General features: G+C 39.3%; 1 protein-coding gene across 1 annotated transcript in view; it reads right to left on the minus strand.

The window, feature by feature from the left end:
- Positions 1-20,124, minus strand: part of MYRFL (myelin regulatory factor like) — a 42,758-nt gene that overhangs the window by 15,562 nt on the left and 7,072 nt on the right. The window contains exons 3-13 of the mRNA XM_030464774.1: positions 16,034-16,101; positions 15,688-15,946; positions 14,149-14,240; positions 12,238-12,385; positions 9,082-9,277; positions 7,941-8,017; positions 6,608-6,718; positions 5,958-6,048; positions 1,799-1,999; positions 1,300-1,408; positions 653-762 (exon numbers count right to left, since the gene is read on the minus strand). Of these exons, the coding sequence (XP_030320634.1) occupies positions 653-762; positions 1,300-1,408; positions 1,799-1,999; positions 5,958-6,048; positions 6,608-6,718; positions 7,941-8,017; positions 9,082-9,277; positions 12,238-12,385; positions 14,149-14,240; positions 15,688-15,946; positions 16,034-16,101 (1,462 nt within the window). The remainder of the gene's footprint in view (positions 1-652; positions 763-1,299; positions 1,409-1,798; positions 2,000-5,957; positions 6,049-6,607; positions 6,719-7,940; positions 8,018-9,081; positions 9,278-12,237; positions 12,386-14,148; positions 14,241-15,687; positions 15,947-16,033; positions 16,102-20,124) is intronic.

The following is a 20,124-nucleotide window of genomic DNA, read 5'->3' on the forward strand; positions in this document are numbered from 1 at the left end:
CAAACAATGCTGCAGCTGTCACACAATGCAACAGGAAGGGCTACAAGGGTAAAACCCAGTGTCACTGTCTAACATCACTGTTATTCTATATGCATCTAAAAAACAGCCACAAGCAGGAACTCTGATCAAATACAGGAGATTTCCTAAAAGTCTCCTTTTCAATAGTATCTCTAGAAAGTGCTCTTTCCATAGCTTTATTCCAGGTGTCTTCATGCTTCCTTCATTTGGAAGAGAGGCTGGCAGATAAAGCCTATGAATTTAACTTATTTGTAGCCTATCAAAAGAAAATAAGGAAAACGTAGTATTTTTAATAGATACTTTTTCCAAGTTTGGTTATGTAAACACTTGTTGGACCAATGCTATGAAATCACTACCCACCTTTGTAGAGAGAAGTTAGTTTTTTTCCTTTAATCTTTTTTCTTAAGTTCATTTATTATTAAAAAAATTAATGTAAATACTTTTTTTCTTTAAAAGATTTTGCCATTTACTAAAACCTGTTGGTTTACTGTTTCTCAATTATTTGCCAAATACTATTTTTATAAACACATGTGTAGGCCTATATTCTTATATAAAGCATAATCTCTGTTTATAGCTCCATATATGAAAGGAACAGTTTAAACACACACCTCCACTTTCTTTCTCAAGACCATACCTTGTCAACCATTAGGAAGTTTTCTATTTTTTCCCCATCATTACAAGCAACATCTCCAACTTCTCTAACAGCTTCAGGTAAAAGCTCCTTCACTTCCTGGGCTATTATTCCTGTTAATAAAATAACAGAAACTAAAGTCAGGAAACACAGTGGCACACTGTTGACCATAGTTTTGTGGTTTGAGCTGCCCATCCTAAAAGCTAAAAGTAGGGAAAACCATAATCTAGAATTTTTCTGGAGTAGGAAAAACCATGATTTCACTTTGTTTTTTGTGGAAAAGCAAATAAACAAACAACAACAAAAAACCCCAAACAAACAACAAAAACAAGGAAACAAACAACACCACACACACCAAAAAACACCCACAGCAACTTTTAGAATTCCCACTTCTCTGAAATAAGAAGAAAGTCATTTTGATCACACACTTCATTCTCATTAAGCTTCTGGAAAAATAACATCTTATCTCTAAAAATTTAAAAAGAATTCCAAAATGAGAATTTTGGCATTATTTTATCACAAGAGTAATAATCCAGTGACGTGTGTGATGATAGTATCCTAAGAAATAAGGATGAAATAGCAGGATGTTAAAAAGCATAATGAACCACAGTGGAAGTTAATGAAAAAAAGGGACAGAGCTGACTGAATACCTGTTTCATGTGAGTTTTTTATTCCCATAACAGATGCAAATTCAGGCTTGTAGTCATATTCTACCAGCCTCATTTGCGTTATTCTTCTCAGCTGCTCATTCGTATCGACCTAGTTGGACAAATACCAATATTCACATGTTGAGATATTAAGAGTGGTCATGGCATCTAGGACTTCACTGAGATTGCAACAAGCATGACACAGGCACTTGGCCAGAATTCACATGGAACAATATGGACCATTTTTTCATTTCCCTCTTTGTATCACCAGTTATCTTTCAGTCTGACACCTCCCATTTTTACAGATATCCCCAGATTCTGTGGTCAGCCTCTCTCCAAATCCATAGGCAATGGCTCCACAGAGCACAGTGGCACATCTGCTTTCTTTAGGCCAGCATTTCGGCACTCTCAGGATAAAGAAGCTACTTCACATGTTAGAAAAATGATTCACACGTGTGCTGTGGTGCAAACATAAATGCCCTAAATACTCCACAGCCCTCACCTCCCGGATATTCTGTTTTGCTCGGCTGTCAGACGGATGCATGACTCTGCCCATAACTTTTGCATTTCCACAGACAACCAGTGCTTCATCTGGTGCATCTGTGTTAATTCCTACTCGACCATGACAGACTATGGTCTCTGGAACATGTCCTCGCTGCCACTGTACATCACTGTCATTCTCAAACTGCCCTGGGTTAGATGCCTAGAAGAAAAAAAAAATTGTTTAAAGATATTGCATAGCATAGATGTACTATTCCTTATTCCATTAGGAACTCAGGGAAAATGAAACACCTAATCTTTAATATTTAAATTGTATTCAAGAGCTTTTCTAACACAAAACCAGAAGAAAAAAGAGTGGAATAACTTCTAAATTATTCTGCCCATACAGCACTGGTCTCATGGATTTTTCCCTTGAATTCTATTCTATTATCACCTTATACTAAACTGTCGATGTTCAAAGCTTTCCAAATTTTAACTTTGACATTATGCCACATAACCATTTATTTAACAGCAAATTTTTGCTGAGGCTGGAAATCATAAAAGAAGAAAAAAGGCAGAGATTAAATACATGTAGTTTAAAAATTATTGTTTCTAACTTGCTTTGGCCATATCAGTTTTCTTCACAAACTTTTCCAGAATGCATTGAAAGCCTGTGCTTAACTGATCAGAGATGATCTTGGCTTACAAACACATCTTGTTCTCCTGAAGTAGATGCTCCAGACCATAAATGGCTTGTATTGCAGGTTTCTAGAGATAACTTTAAAACAAATGAGTGGGGGAAAAGAAAACCCCACCTGCATTATCTAAAAGGTAAATTACAAATTTATTTGTAAATCACTTGTAGAAAGGACTTTGTTCTCTGCTTCCACAACACCTAGCACAGTGGAGCCTTACTCCACAACAAAAATACTAAAACAAGGACGAGGAGAGGAGGCAGGAAGAGGCAGTGAGACTGCCCATAAACACACTCCCTTTTTTACAGCCATGAAAACATCTGCTGGGGAACCATGACCATGGAAGAGGTTAGATTTTGCACACCTGAGGCTCAATTTTCAGGCCCATTCCATTTCCTGCAATTATTTTGGAGTAATGTCAGACAACCACCTCAGCACAGATGAAGGAATGGACAACAGTGACTCAGGGCATCCAGACTATGCCCCAGGCCCTAGATTGATGTGCACTTCTTCTGGCAGCAGAACCAGTGCAGGCAGCCCACATCAGCCCATCTCCACTGTCATCCCACAGTTCTACTGATATATTGACAGAAGTGAAAATAGAGAAACCAGCCTGACTTAAAATTAACCAAGAACAAAAGTTTGATTTTGAGCATGGGCCAGTCCCCATTCCTATTCTTGCAGGGCCACGGAAAACCAATTGCACCAGTGCATTTGAGGAGGAGTGTGGCAATAGGAGCAAGAAGCCTGATAAGAGCAGAACTGAGTCAAGCTTTTTTCAGTCAGTACTGCTCCAAAATGAAATGTCCAACAAACTATGGCCCTGGAAATACTTGTCTCTCTGTTGGCCTTCCCACAACAAAAAACAGACAAAAAAATAAAGTCACTGAATCAAAACCTTTTTGACATTCTGAGCTTTAGTCGTACTAATACGCCTCAAAATCAAAATGAGATTTTTTTTCATTTATTTGTAATTTTGTGCTGGTAGAAAACAACGCTCAGTTAAATGGGCAGGAACAAATTCAGTTTCTAAAATTAATTTCTGCAAATCAGAACTACAAAATGAATTTTGCTTTTGCTCAGCAACTGAGATACTAAAATATAAATTACTCTCAATATCTGTTTGCTAGGTTCCAGAGACCTTTGAAGTCTAAAAATAGCAGTTCCTGCAGAGATGACCATATGGAAAAGCAAATAATTACGACTATCTAGTGAACCAAATGTCTGCTTCACTGGGAAATCACAAAATAAACATAATCATAAAGCCTTTAAAATCCTCTTAAATGTTTAAAATTTACTCATATTACAAACTTCATGTCAAGAAAACAGTGTTTTTCAAAGAATACCAAAACAACAATGGAGTGTGTGTAAATGGGAAAAGCATTTGGTTTCAGGGATTACTTTTTCAAAAGAACCTTTGAATTCAGACTTTAAAATTTTATTCTGAACAAATGTATGATCATAATTAAAAGCCCACATTCATTTAAAGAAGCCAGGTTTTCACAAGGGTTTGCCATCTACCATGCATGGTGCTGTGCCCTTTATCATTGTTAGTCACAACTGGAGCGTGATCTGATGTGTATTATAGGCACTACTCAGCTGGTAGTTTTGCTATGTTATGTTTGAGTCAATAAAGGGACAGAACATGAGCTGTTTGCTCTCATAGTGCATTTAGACAGCTCTGCCACTGTAAGGTAAACTGTGGCTGGCTCACTGTACCCTGCCACTTAAGCCCCATTAGACATCTGGAAAAGGACGATTTTTTTCTTCCCAGCTTTCCTGTTCACGTTTTCACTACCTCCAAATCACAGCATCTTAATGCTTCTGGGTTTCTGCCTTCTTTTTTTCTTTGTCTGGAATAGTGGTCACATGTGTAAAATCTCATTCCCATGACTCTTGATTGTAAAAAGTGTCTCACATGCATTGAAAGAGCTCTCTTCATTGACATTTCAGAAGAATCTAACATTTAAAATGGTAGAAAAGTGTAAATTTCTAAGTATTGAGAAAAAAGAAATTATCTTCTAAGGTAACAATAATTCCATGAATGACTAAAATCTGAAAATTCAATGGCTTTTGTAAATTAGTAAATAGACTATTTTTGTAGCACCACTAGACACAGAAACTCAGATGAAAGCAGTAATTTGGAAATTAATGTACAAAAAGGGCAGAGAACTAAATATGCAGGAATGATATAAATACAATACTTCAATGTTCTGACATAAGAGAAACCACAGCAATGGCCAGAAAGATAAAACTTCCCAGAAGAACAGAAAACTACTGAACTCCAAACACTGAAATCAAAGCCCTTTTGCAGCTCCACCCAGAAAGGAGCACTCAGCCATATTCCACTCCCAAAACCTAACTGTAATGGCAGGAAGAGGGTTCATGGCATGAGAGGACACAAAGTTAGGGCCCATGTGAAAAAGGACCCAGGACTGAAACCATCTGAAAGACTTCATCATCCTTTGGTAGTACCAGTGCAACACCCCACACACACTGGAGGGAGGTTTGTGCTTTTGCTGTCTCGAAATGCAAGTGAGGTTGTAAGTGTAAGCCCAGGCAGAAGATGTGCCACCAAGAAATGGCCTACAAAAATTATGCCATGCCTTAAAGATGTTGACATCCCTCATGTATCTTTAGGAGCCCCTTCCCAGTACCACTTATTACATTAGGGCTCTTGATCTCATTTGACTCTAAAATAAAATTATAAGCTGATTCCTCACCATAAGCCAAGGACTAGAAAGACCCCATGCAAACAAGAAGCAGATTCCCAGTTTGCTCACACAAAAAAGTTCACTGGATTGTAATCTGCTGGAGGCCCTCACCATCCTTTGCAGCCCCATCACATAGCACTTATGTCTTTTTTATCTTTCTAAACCCTAAACATAATCTTCACCTAAGAGATAACCAAAGCCCTAGGCAATGCCCAGTTTAAGCAGGTATTTGTCACACTAAAAAGGGGCTCGGACTGAAAGCTTTTGGCAGCTCCCACTTTCCCTTTGCAGCTCCCTGGCAACCCTGCTCATGCTCTTAGTCTTCCAAGAGATGCTTGACCTTATTTCCTTGCACATTTTTCTTCCTCATCCTCCTTTGAAAATGAAGCATCTAGACAGCGAAAGCATTTCCCAAATTCCTGCCAAGTGTAGGAAACTGTTTTACCTCAAAGAAAAAAGAATCTGGAAAAATCACGGTTGTTGGGGTTTTTTTGGTTTGGGTTTGGTTTGTTTTTTTTTAGTGGACATCACAAGCTTTCTTTTTAAACTTTTCTATAGGTCAGCTTTTAATGTTTTGAAATGTAAAACCCTGATAATTAAAAGACAACAACATACTCATAGAATATGCAACTGTACATTTAAAAAAAATGTTTCCTCACTTTCCAAGCCAATAGTAATTTTTATGCCCAGAATCACCCCCCTCCCATTGTCTCCTGTGAATATCTAAACAATAAATACTTTTCACATGAAAGCAATAAAAATATCTACCTACCCTCACAATGATCTTTTCAGACACATTTGCAGACAGTAGGTAGAACTGATCCTGAGAGACAGCATAGAGTCCAACTACCAGCCTGAAGTATCTGAATTGAAATTTAATTAATCAAGATGGCAATTGAAGTAATGTCTTCTTAGAGAAAAAAATGTTTTACATGGAACTGCTGTTATCAATATATAAAAAATAGCAATCTTTTTTAATACTGCATCTATGCTATAATATGGAAAAAAAAGTATTTGTTTAACTATCAAGTAATGTGCTCTCTCAACCCTCACAGTCACTGAAAATGAACAAATATTACAGTAATTTAGAAAAATTAAGTAATGAAGACTCAAAGATGAAGGCCCTTCCTTCCTCAGAAGAAAATTATCATTATTTGGGTTTTTTTGGCTTCCTGATTTTGTCAGCTCTCATTCTGGCTATGATTTCCTGAAGCCATCTGTAGCCAGAAGGATGAGGTTCTTTCTTTTATTCTCATCATTTTGTGACTCTAAAGGAGAGGTCTTTAAGAAGATATCAAGTACCATAGAACCTTAAATTAAATCACAGATCTGGTAATGCTGTGATCTTTTACAAACATCCATTCTAAAACAGACCTTCTCTTTTCCATTTCACACATACAAGCCAAATAACTATAGCAATACCTCTGGTCAGGATTAGGTTTCCCCTTTTTTCTCATATTATTTGCTGTTGTTTCACTGAAGTGCAACCTTCCCAATGTTACTTTAGTTATTTGGTCCCCTGGCAGATTGACTCTAAAACAGGAAATGAAACAAGATCAGGGAAATAAGTACTTGTAGATCTACATGGCCCAAGCCAGATTTCCTTAAACTCATTAAAACAGCTCTGAGAAAAAGTGAAAAATGAAAAAAAAAAAAAAAAAAAGAGGAACTCCAGTAAAAATGTAAACTTGGTTTATAAAAATGCATTAAAAACACAGTGACTATGCCAAGGAGATAAACAGGATATAGCATCAGCAGTAGGAAAATGTTCTTAATAATAGGAGTCTTGTGTTTCTTAGTCTGTTTGTACACAGACTTGAACATAAAACTATGTGTGTTCCATATGATGTGTGTTTGTTGCTTGCCATGGCTTACATGGCTTATTATTGGATCTGAAAGTCCACATTAAAATAAATAAATTTTATTGGTTGCTCCTTTTTTCACCTACACCTAATATATATGTCTGGAAGTATAATATATACACCTTTGTCTCAAATACATAGTGGTACTGCTCCTGTAAATGGTAAACAACATGAATAAAGAGTCTACATAGAGACAAGCAGAATCCATCAGTCACCATAAGCAATTTACACACATTCAGAATCTATTCACCAGTATGCAAAAGGAAGAAAAAACATGATAGAAATAACTTAGTGAAAATCAAGCTCATCTCCCAAGTTCAAAGTTCAGTTTGCTTTAACCTAGCACTGTCCTGCCAAAGCTGACACTGTCTTATTTTTTCTGTTTTAAGGCTTATTTAATTATTTATAGAGAACAGCTCCAACAAAAGGCACTTATGCTAGAGGAACAAACATTGATTATGCCAGTGAGTTAAGATGCAGAATAATGGCAGGGAGTTCCAGGGAGATCCTACACTTAATGTTGCCAGCAGAGGTGTACTCCGAATATGTTGCATGCCCATGTAGAATAGGAAAATTACTGATATTTTTTTAAGATGGGAAAATGCATCTGCCATACAGCTCTAAACACCACACAACACTGTTGCAAGCTGAATATCAACATTTTGGATAGGCATACTTAACACACATTTGTAAATCTGCTGAAAATTTTCCTTAATTAAGGGAGACCAGATATATGTAACTACTATGGTTCTATGTGGGCACTCAGAATGGAATCTGGACAAAGAACAGAAAACTGGCTTAGACTTACTGCAAGTTATCAAGAAACAACTACCTCACATTTCAGACCAATCACATATCAACAAAATACGGGATAATTTTCTCAAAATTCTTACTTAACAGGGAGGAAAGTTTTTTTGCTTCGATCTGATTGGGACTGTTCAATAGCAATTGTTTGATTTGGGGCTTCTACCTGTAAAGAAAAAATAATTTTCAAAACAGACAAGAATATTAAATTTTCAAACACACAGAATTTGAAATAGAAATCAATATGCAAATTTGCTTGGAACAAGAAATCTCTCTAATTTCTTACGGAACTACATAGAAATTAAGATGGGAATCAACTTCTGATCAACTGACACCTAGCTAGTCTGAAGACCCAAATCTTTCTGTAGATGTAATTTGAAAGAAAAAAAAGAGAGGAAAAGTCATGCAGTAATTTGCAAAAGAAAAATTACTGCCTGAATCTAAACTGTTATTGGCTTATTCTATCCCACAGCACAAATGTAGATATTTAACATAAGAACTGAACCTCTGAAAGGTAATTCCATAAGTTATTTTCATGTAAATTTCTGTACCTTTCTGGAATGGTACGAAGCAGAACTTTTCTTCAGATGGGAAGATGACAGTAATATTCACTGACTTGTATCAGAATGCATTAAGATAAATGGTGGTAACTACCTTGTAGAACAGCTACATGGATTTTTTATATCACTGAATTTTGGTAGTAAGTAAAAACCCTGGTAAAAGCTTTCAGGAAGACTAAAACTTCTTCAGTATATGCAAGCTTATGGATATATGTGGCCTGGGAAGAATTCAGTCCTTGAAATGAAAATGGGAACCCTGCAAGTATACATGGGAAATTTTTTTCTCTACACATTAACTGTTCAGGATAAACACATTTGACTTATTCTTTTCTTTGTGAATTGTTTTTCAACACATCTTTTTGACCAATGGGTAGACTGACCACATACACACCAGCTGACATCTCTGCACTGTCCACAGGGAGAAAATATCTGATGAATACAAGGAAGGCAGTGGAAAACATGGCAAACAGAGAAACATGACATCTCTCAGCATATATATGTATATCAGCAAAAAATATCCATAAGAAAGACCCATTTTTTTGCTAAAGTGTTTGAAGCAGAAGTCACTGTTAACTTAAAGGCGTTATCTTTTGACAGTTCTTAGCCAAAAATAACTAAGAAAAGAGTTCAATTATTCACCTTATTAAAAGTTATAAACATAAATACTTGCCTTTATTCCAAAAGCTTTCAAGTAAAACTTTTCTATTGGTTGTCCTCCTAGCTGAGTTTTAACGTATTTTGGATTTCCAGTGATTCTAATATGGACTGTGATTTGAAAATGATTTTTCTTCTGGCACACAAAGGCATCATCTGCTGTTGAAAAATTAAATCCTTTATCTGTAACAATGTGATATCCTACAGCAGGTCTAAAAAAAAAAAAAATAGTCGCTTTAAATAGAGCATATTTAAGGGACATCTTGAAAACTCACCTTAATTTTACTGACAAAATGGGAGCAGAAATACATCTTTACAATCATCAGTTTCACAAGTTATTTTCCTTCTTAGCATCTTTGGGGTATAAAAATGGAAATGCATATAAAATGTACTGTAATTCTATTCTGACACATTAAACGTTTAGAAAACAGAGATAGGGAAGCTTACATAATATTCACTTGTAAGTCTGGTATAAAGGAACTCTGTGCACCTAAAAATACAACCAACCCTTTTACTGTATTCAAGCACTCATTATAACAATTGCTATAAACAATAGAACTAAATGAGTGCTGCAGACAACAACATGCTAATGAGCAAGCATTTTGTTTCTGAGCCTCCCTATTTTGTTCCTGAATTCCCACATCAAGTGCCTCTGCAGAAGCTGCTGGGATTAGAGCAAGGCTAAAAGCTAAAATTCCTCAAGCTAAAAGAAAAGCTAACAAAACTGACCCTCTGGCCAGATAACTATAAAACTCTCTTTTATAATGTTGCCCTTCCCAGCCCAGCTGAGGGAACTCTATTGTATTTATTCAAAGGGCTAATTTGTCACCAGAAGAGAAAGTGTATTTTGTCTTTATGATTCACAGCAAACAAGGAAAGGTATCAAGTGATTTTTCTTCAAGAGTCAGTGAATTCACTGTCCCTACAATGCTTCCAGTCCTCTGATTTAAGTGATGGGTAATTCTGAAAGAATAGGACTACATGGCAAGTAGTCCTTCTCTTATATGAGCACTGGTTTTTCTTGCTAACGAATGTCTGAAAAGGATCTTTTCTCATGCTGGTGAGAACCTCTCATTAACGCAATTACTGAAGATGGCTTTTCAGAACTCATCCATTCATTTGCACAAATGAGTAGTACGAAGCATGTACATCAAAATCCACAAAATGTACATACATTACAAGAAACATACAGAGTTTATTACCTTTTTACAAATTATAAACAAAAGGCCCCTTTCAAACAATCACCGATAATCTGGGACAGGGAATAAAGAGAAAACTACTATTTCAAAACTAACAAGTAATTCCTATTTAAAAGTATGATGAAGTATCTACCATCTCCTCAAACCATAATTATTAAAGAAGCAAAACTTCTTCATTTTCTTTCTACCACTGGCAATTCTTTTTATTTATGTGGGAAATGTGTGTATTTCATAGTAGGGAAAAGAGTAGCTTTTCACACTTATGTGTGAAGCAAATTTATTGGCTAATATCCTTAAAGTAATTTCCGAGTACTTGCTTATACATTCAAGCAGATTGAGAAGGAGAAGTAGAAATCTCCAGTTCTGCAAGTTGAATTCTTTGGAACATTGATTCCCAGAGAGAAAATCCATGTATATAATTTTCTGAGAACAACATTTATAGTAATTAAGAACAAATATATTTTTTTATCTGACCACGCAGAGGATGGTCCATTTTACCAAGTTGTACAGTAAAACTTGAAGAGCTTTTAGATAGCAAGGGATATCTCCATCACACAAGTGTTCCTACTCAAAATACACTTCAAATTCCTCCTTCTTTTCATATTATGACCCTTCAGACAGCATATTCAGAACTGAGTCACACCAACCACAACAGTAACGGAGCATGAGGCTAAAAATGTGCCCAGCAGACACAATGCGGAGCAAAATTAATGGTAGAGCAACCTCTTCTAATGCATCTACTGCAACTAACAGCATTTTTTGGTGAAAATTAAACAATCCAACTGCTAGAAAAATATTGGATTAATAAAATGGAAAATAATAATTAACCTAAGAAATGTCCTTAAAGAGGACACAGCAATTTTAAGGTACAGGACCAATCCACACACACACTGAGTGGGGATGAGCACATGACTTTCTTTAAACTAAGAGAATACAGGACCAGTGTGCAGTGCTGTAATTACAGTGCTCTTTGGAACAAAGACACTGCCACTGACCTCATTTAAAAGTAACACTGAATTCCTCTGCAAGTCTCAATCCTCTGCCACAGCAATGGTAGGAGTACATGTTTTTGGATGCTTTAATGCTCAGCATCACACAAGAATGTGAGTTCAATGTTAAGTGTATGGGAACCAACAAATAACTCAGTTATTGCAGGAGAGCAATCTCTCACCATCAACTCACAGCTCTTTCAGTTGCTGACTGAAAGCATTACTCCAGTTCCATTTAGTAAAAATTCACATCACAAACACAAGTGGATGCATCTTGACCAATCCAGCTCCCAAGGTGTGGACAGTGAGCTGTCTGCTCTCTTGTCACACCAGTACCTTAGAAGAATTTCTGTGTGAGACAGTGTGCTAGCACACTGTCACGTGTGGGCATTTTTCAAAGGGATCATTCATTAAATATTAGAATGGAGAAATCCAGGAATGTAAAGTGAACTTGGAATTTCCTTTGCCAGATCGTGTTGGAAAAATAATTGTCTACAGTTCTAGTTTATACAGAAAAACTCTACATCCTTCACAGAAGAGTTGCTTGTTATATATATGTGTGTATAGTTATTTCAACTTAGGTTATATGAACCCAGAAGTAACATAGTTATTTTCTATTTGCATCTATCTTTAATGCTTTAGGACACTTGAGGGAAAGGTGCCAGCTGCTCAATAATTAGTTGCCCCAGTGTGCTTCAAAGAAAAATTAACAGGTATTTTAAATTAAACTAATTTTTCTTTTGATCCTAAATCTCACAAAGGAAATCAGAAAACCTGGAATGAATTTCAGCCTGTGTTTATCTGATACATCTGTGGATTCGTATTCCATTATGTCTGCTATACCTCCTCCTCTATTCTTATTTCCAGTAAGAAAAAGGGATGCCAAATGTATAATTTAGTTCTACAAAACTACAATACTAGGAAAAAAAAAAACAAACCGAACACAAGAGACCACTTTTTCTAAGTGCAAACATCAGTGCTTACAGTTTTTCATAGTTACAGTTAAATAAGCTGTTCCACTGAGAAGTTTGATATGGTTGCCACGTTAAAGCTTGACAGCATTTTCCCAAAGCTCCATTCTGTCCCTCACTGTCATATTCTTGCACTTCAGCAGCACAGTCCTTAAGAGTTGCTGTAGAGAGATTGTGACAATTCAGTTATTACTTTTTTGACTAGCCAAAATCCCTGCAAAAAAATTTAAATATGCATATTTACATATATATACATTTAAAGCACAAATATATTGCATATATCTAAATCTGATTGTCCTTTGAAGTTATTCCAAAATATTGTGTTATATTCCCTTGCCCAAGAAAATATTTTTTTTTTTGGCTTTCCTGATTTTTAAAATAGTACATAAGTACCACTTGCTATTTTTATTGTCTGCAAAACAATGGACAGTTTCCTTTGGGGGGGGATGGGGAGAGCTAAACATTTTACTGTAAACGTCCGACATTGCAACAAGCAATTAAGCAAAATAATTCCATATCTTGGTGGTTTTTGCTATTTTCTCTACTACAGATTTAATCTGAATATGCTCCAACTCATTACTTGGTTCCATGAGCAGCAGTCACAAGCACTTTCACCACAACATCTGGTTGACTGGTTCACACTTTCTAACTATACCTTACAGCATTCTGAGATTGACAAGGTCAACCATAATTCTCAGCTGTATCATCCATTCTATGAAGACAAAGGAGGCTGGGAGAAGAGAGACTGTTAAATGGAGTGCAGTAAGGACAGGAGAAAATATGCCATTGATCAGATAAGCTAAGATCTGTCCACAGCACAGTAAAACAGAGCCTACAGAATCATTCCAGGCACAAGCTTCATTTGCAATTCACCACTTCTGACATGAGACAGAGTGAAAACTATAAGAAAATCCCACAGTATTGAAATTAACACTTCCAAATTAGCATTTCCAAATTATCCCTATGTAATTTTTACCAGTGGTTGTGTACTTTTTTTAATAACACGTCAGTGAGATTTGCTTAAGAGTGACTTCCAAGGAAATCATATTTCAAAGCTGTGTCTTTAATTATTAAAAACAACAACAGCAATTTTAGATACAGAAGTGTCTGCTCATGTTCTCTCTTCAGCAGCCGTAGATGTAGAGGACTAGTCATAATCAAGAAACACTAATCAAATAAAATACCAAAGGACAAGTAACCTACTCTTTCCAGTTGCTACTCATTAAAAGTATTCTAAAAGATTTAATGCTTAAAAATAACTTACTCCAAAGAAATAACACGGAACTCTCAGATTTTCCACTATCAGAGTAAGCTGAAATTTCTCAGATAGATTGTTCATTACAAACTGTCTACTTCACAGAAGCTGATCCATTTCTGTATGTGCCTGATAAGCTTTCTTGTATCAACTGGTATAAGCTTAGCATTTTTATCTTGAAAGAACAATGAATCAAATTAATTTAGGGAGGTGGTGGGGTAGAACACACAGCTTTTACCAACCATGCAAGTAGATGCACTTTGTAGAAAAAAATCTGGATTGGGATGATAAAAGGCAATCTGTTTGCTCATCCACCACATTAATTCCCTGCTAATCTGTCCCAGGATGGTTTCTGTGCCTATGTCAGCTTAGTGCCAAGCAAAGTCAGCATAATATGGTATCAGCTGTGTACTGCAGGCTCACACATGGAGAAGGGCAGAATATTTTATCCAGAGAATCCTTAGGAAACATGAACCTCTACCGCTTCTTTTCTCTTTGCCAAATATAAATAGGTCCTGGTTTTCAAAAACACTGAAATAAACTTTGTACTGTAGTGTAGCACAGACTGCTAATACAGTCACCTTCTCAGAGCCAGCAGGAGCTGTACTCTAAAAAATTTACTTGTCTGTGGTGTGAAACATAATATTTCATTTTTACACAGTTGCTTACCTTGTCTGGGGTCCTGAGATTGGACTGAAGGATCAGTGGCATCTCCCAGTAATTGTGAGAGCTTCCTTTTTTTGCCTGACACTGCAGAAATACTTTTCAAAAAATACACATCGCTCATTTATAAGCATAAATACAGGCATTACAGAATCATAACAAAATAATATCCAGCCATCTCAGTCTAACTGTTTGTCACCCATATTCTGATCTGACAGGGAGATTGCAGTTGGCTTTAAAAAAATAATTATATGAATTTCCCGTCCAAAACATAAATTAGTTTCTTTTTAAAGTTTATATGAATAAAGTTGGTCTCTTTAAAAAAAACTTAAACAGTGCATATTTGGCATTGTTTCATTGTCTCCTGACATTTGCCTTCAAATCACAGCTTCATCTTGAATACTTGTACTCCATCAAGCATAAACTCTGTTGTCTTCTTATTCATAAAACACTAGTAGCAGTTAGAATAATGCATTAAAGAAAAGGCCTCCAGGGGAAACTGATGGGTAACAGTCTTCCCCTTTTCCAGAAACTGAGATTTTAAAAAATGCTTTTCTTGCAAAGGGAAAAAAATAACCTTATTCCAGAGTTTTGATATTATAAATCTAAGCTCAAATATCATGAAAGAGGGTTATTCCTTCTTGCTAGGGGAAAAACAAAACAAAAACCAGGTCTTAGTCAGGCCCAACACATATTTAAACTAAGGTTTCTCCACAATAAGAAGAAAAGCATGACCACCACAGTGCTATTCTTTTTCTGGATTTGTTCAAAAGTTCCACATTTTGGAAGTATTTTGTATCTTATGTTAAGAACTAAAGTATTCCCTCAAAACCCAGTATTATTTTTACTATCTAGCACCTTCTACTGGAAAACAAAGAAAGAAACAACTTCTCTGAGAAACCCAAGTGCACCTTCCTTTACCGCCATTATATTTAACATGCAGTTGAGCACTGTATAGGAGAGAGGGAAAGAGCACTTGCAATGCCAGGACTAACACTGATGAATCCACATTTCTCTCCCCATAAACAACTACATCCCCATCTGCCATGCACCAGTCAATTCATTCTTACTAGGTACCATGCTTGCACTTTTTTTAAATAATTAAACTTCCACAACATGCTGGTGAGTGCATATGGCAGATAAATAATCTAGGGTATACAAATGGTGTATGAATACCATTTTACTTGCTTAATATGGCAACATTACTGTGCTTCTCTCATGCCACTTGTCAGAACACTTACAAGATCCATAATGGATAAATCCCAGCAATATGTATTGCAAAATACCTGAATGTTTTTTAATTTAGTTATGAAGCACCTGTCGATCCTTTTTAGCCTTCTAACATTTTAAAAATTGAAATCCCTACTTCCAATCTGGACTTCAATCAAGATATTTAAAGAGCCCTCAACCCCAAGAATTTCAAAAATATCTAAACACTGCCATCGTGTGGAAAAGCAGGAGGATTTTACACCAGTCTTAAATCTCCTTCTACCGGCTCTACTTTTTTTTCATGTCTCTCCTTTGTACAAAAAGTTTATCACTTACCCAGAAATCTGAGATGCATTTGGCTGAAAACATGAATAACTAAAACCCGAACAGCTGGAGGATGTAGAATGATTCCAAGGAGTCACAACATTTTCTGTCTTCAGGCAGCAGCCTTGGGGGACAGTGCAGTGATGTCCACTGGCATTGGGGTCAGAATAAGTTTCCATGAACCTGCAGGGAAGTTTGCTGGGTGCCACAGAAAATGGGCACGGGAGTGGAGGCTGCAGCCCATTTGGCCACGTAGTGTCATACCACGAGGCTGTAAGAAATAAACAGACCAGTAAAGAGAAATAAGAGAGGTAGAGACTCTCCTATGAGCTTGAAAGAGGTAAATTACACGACCTACTCTGGAGCTGCGGAGGAGAGCATGGTTCCGATCCAGAGTCTGGTGGGGAGTCTGGCAACTGGCTTTGCCTAGGGATGAAAAAATATATTTTGATTTCTACTCAGAGGAGGCATGGAGGACAACCACAAGCTAATGCTGCAAGCGGCTGGAGGGGGACCACCAGGCTACTGGCAAGGCTCTTAAGGAAGAATTGTTCAGCAACGTTGCTGCCACTTCTCACAGAAGCCACGTCCCTTAGGCTTCATCAGACCTCATCCTCATGCTGGGAAGCTCCAGTCCTACCAGCTCTTGCCCAAACCCCTCCTCCACAAAGCACTGATTTCAATCCTCCTTTCTTCCTTCCCATGAGCCATTCTTCAGTTACAGCCCTTTGAATGCCCCCCACACACACACTCAAGGAGTTGTGGTCAATAACTTGATGGCCATATGGAGACCAGTGACATGTGGAGTTCCTCAAGAGTCAGTACTGAGATGGGTGCTTTGTTGTTAACATCTTTGTTGGTGACATGGACAGTGGAATTGAGCGCAAGCTCAGCAAGTTTGCTGACAACAGTAAGCTGTGCCTATTGATACACACAGTGGAGGAAAGGGGGGCCATTCAAAGGGACCTTGACAGGCTTGAGAGGTTGGCCCATGCCAACCTCATGAAGTTCAACAAGGCCAAGTGCAAGGTCCTGTACCTGAGTCAGGGCAATACCAAACACTAATACAGGTTAGACAGAGAATGGATTGAGAGCAGCCCTGAGGGGAAGAGTGTGGGGGTGTTTGTTGATGATAATCATGGAGTCATAGAATCCTTATGGTTGGAAAAGACCTGTAAGATCCAGGTCTTTAACCTAAGTCCAGTCTTTAACCTAACTCTACTAACCAAACTGTACCAGGCCACTCCTATACCATGTCTTCAAGTACTGCATCTGTATGATTAAACACATTCGAGGATGGTGACTCAACCACTTCTCTGGGCAGACCATTCCACTGCTTAATAACTCTTTTCATAAATAAGTTTTTCCTACAATTCAACCTAAACCTTCCCTACCATAACCTTAGGCCATTTCCTCTCATCCCATCACTAGTTACTAGTGAGAAGAGACTGACCTCCCACGTCACTACAACCTCCTTTCAGGTAGTTGTAGAGAACAGTAAGGTCTCCCCTCAGCCTCTTCTTCTCCAAACAGCCCTGCCTCCCTCAGCTTTTCCTCCTAAGACATATGCTCCAAACCTTCCATTGGCTTGGCTGACCTTCTCTGGACTCACTCCAGCACCTCAATGTCCCCCTCATAGTGAGAAGCCCAGAATCATAGAATTGGCTGCGTTGGAAGGGACCTCAGAGATTATTGAGTCCAACCCTTGATCCACTACCGCTGCAGTTACCAGACTATGGCACTGAGTGCCACATCCAGTCTCTTTTTAAATATCTCCAGGGACGGAGAATCCACTACTTCCCTGGGCAGCCCATTCCAATGCCTGATCACCCTCTCCGTAAAGAAATCCTTTCTAATATCTAACCTAAACTTCCCCTGGCACAACTTAAGACCGTGCCCTCTTGTCTTGTTGAAAGTCATCTGGGAAAAGAGACCAACCCCCACCTGGCTACACCCTCCTTTCAGGGAGTTGTAGAGAGTGATGAGGTCTCCTCAGAGCCTCCTCTTCTCCAGGCTGAACACCCCCAGCTCCCTCAGCCTCTCTTCATAGGGTCTGTGCTCGAGTCCTTTCACCAGCCTGGTTGCCCTCCTTTGGACCTGCTCCAGTACCTCAATCTCCTTCCTGAACTGAGGGGCCCAGAACTGGACACAGTACTCGAGGTGTGTGTGGCCTCACCAGGGCTGAGTACAGGGGCAAGTGAACACAGTACTCAAGGTGCGGAGTACAGGGGCCCAGTTCACCTCCCTTCTCCCGCTGGCCACACTATTCCTGATGCAGGCCACGGTGCCGTAAGCTGGGCTGGCCGGCTGGGCCCACCGCTGGCTGACGTTCCGCCAGCTGTCAGCTAACACCCCCAGGTCTCTTTCCGCTGCGCAGCTTTCCGGCCACTTTCCCCCAAGCCTGTAGCGTTGCATGGAGGTTGTTGCGGCCCAGCTACAGGACACACAGACACAGACTGACTCGTAAGGGTGCAGCTGGCAGTGCCAGGGCAGCCACTCTGCAGCTGGGTGGGGGGGGGTGGCAGCCATTCCCCACAACCGCCCCTCACCCCCTCCGGCCCCTCGCCCGCCCGCGCCTCGACAACCAATCAGCGGCACCTACAGCCGCGCGTGCGGGCGGTCCCTCCCAAGTGGGGTAGCTCGGGGGGGGGGGGGGGCGTGGAGTTGAAGGTGCGGGGACGAAAAGGACTCCTCCTGCCCAAGCTGAGCCTCCAGGGTCTGCCACGCTGGATCCCTGATACCCCGAAGGTTCTGAGGGCACTGAACTCGGTTCCAGCAGAGGAAAATGAGTAAGGAGTGGGAAGCAGAAGCCGTGACGCAGGGCGTCACCCCGGCTCACTGGCAGAGTGGGAGGAGCCGAGTGCGAGGACCGGTAGTAACGGGTAAGGAGGGAGAGCGCCTCGGTTCAAACTGAGCCTGGCAAAGGCGGGGGAGAAAGAATGCTTCCCTAAGGTTTTAATTGTTTATATTCTCTTTTTCTCCATACACTAGTCAGTGATCAAGAGTTTGTGTCAATTGGTAACAAACATTTCTTGAGGCTGGGGTCTCGCGGTGCCCTGTGGAAAGTGGAGAAGATGATATGAGTGATAAGAAAGGAATGTGAAAATGAAGCCACTTTGCTTAACAAAGAGAGATGGAAAATCCCTGGAAACTTGTGGAAAAACACCAAGAGAGTTCAGGGAGAGGACCTTGGGAACGGGCTAGATTATTAATGGAACCCTCAGATTAATAAACTTTTGTCTCAGTTGGGAAAGGTGACTGAGTCCATGCCTCAGTGCCCCACAGTGTCCCATGTAGTCCATCATCCAGCAGTTTTCATGTCACCTGCCATGAGAAAGTCCTCCTGAGTTACACTGCGCCATGGGAATTCAGGCAGAGCTGGGCTGCTTTCCTCTGTGTAGAGACAGACAAACCAGAAGCAGCTCATCTCCCAGCCCAGCTGATGTCCTATGAACCAGAAAGCAGGGCCACCCCCCAGCTGCTGCTCAGTGTTGCTGCTGGCAGTCAGCACTGCACTGGTGGATCCCTGGTTTGAGGCAAAGTCCCAGCGTGGTGCAGCACCTTCAGCCCCCCATCAAGGAGCTGGTGCAGAGGCACAGGGACTCTGAGATGGAGAGGCAGCTAAGGTTTTGGCAGTCACTTCAAGAGGCTAGAAGTATGACAGAGGAATCCTGGCTAGGAACCAAGCCAGGAACCAGCCAAACTAAGTGTGACCCACAGCCACCTCTCCTTGCCAACCCCCCAACAAAGCAGGAAAGATTGATGTTTTAAAAACCCTGCCTGGAGAGGTCATCATGGAAAGCCAAACAACTTAAGTGATTTTCAGCATTCACTGTTTCTTGTTACTGAAGCAGGTAAATCTCTGTAAACACAGCCTCTCATGACTCCTTTCTAAAGAACTTTAGGCACACTGCTCTGTACAAGAACATGCCAGCCCTTATTTTACTGTACAGCTTTCTCCTGATTTTCAGACAGGAAGTGAATGTTCCCTTGTGTACAGCAGCCTCTAGAAGCTTTGCTCTCAACTTGTCTCCCAACAGCTCAGCCCGTTCACATGCCTAAAGCTTTGAGAGAAGGTTCTTCACTACTTACTCTTTGATAAATATGGTAAATGCCTGATTATATTGTACCACATATGCTTGTGATACTGTTTTCCTTTCTTTACACTTACTGTGTTTCTCCTATCAGTTAGAATGTAAAGAATATTAGAGCAAGACCTGAACTATACTGTAGATCAAGCTAGGCCAAGTCCTTCAGGAGGTCAGAGCAACAAACAGATGCTCCCACACTATGTAGCAAAATCCCTTCATTCCTTCTGCATCAAAACCAGGAGCATCCTAAATCAACAGCAGACCACCACAGAGAGGCCATGGTTCTGACTGCTGTCAGTTGTAGGGTATAGATTCGAAACATCTGTTTTATTTCAAGTTTTTCAATCCTTCAGCTTAG

The sequence above is a fragment of the Calypte anna genome, chromosome 1, assembly GCF_003957555.1.
Source record: "Calypte anna isolate BGI_N300 chromosome 1, bCalAnn1_v1.p, whole genome shotgun sequence".
Classification (NCBI taxonomy): Eukaryota; Metazoa; Chordata; class Aves; order Apodiformes; family Trochilidae; genus Calypte; species Calypte anna.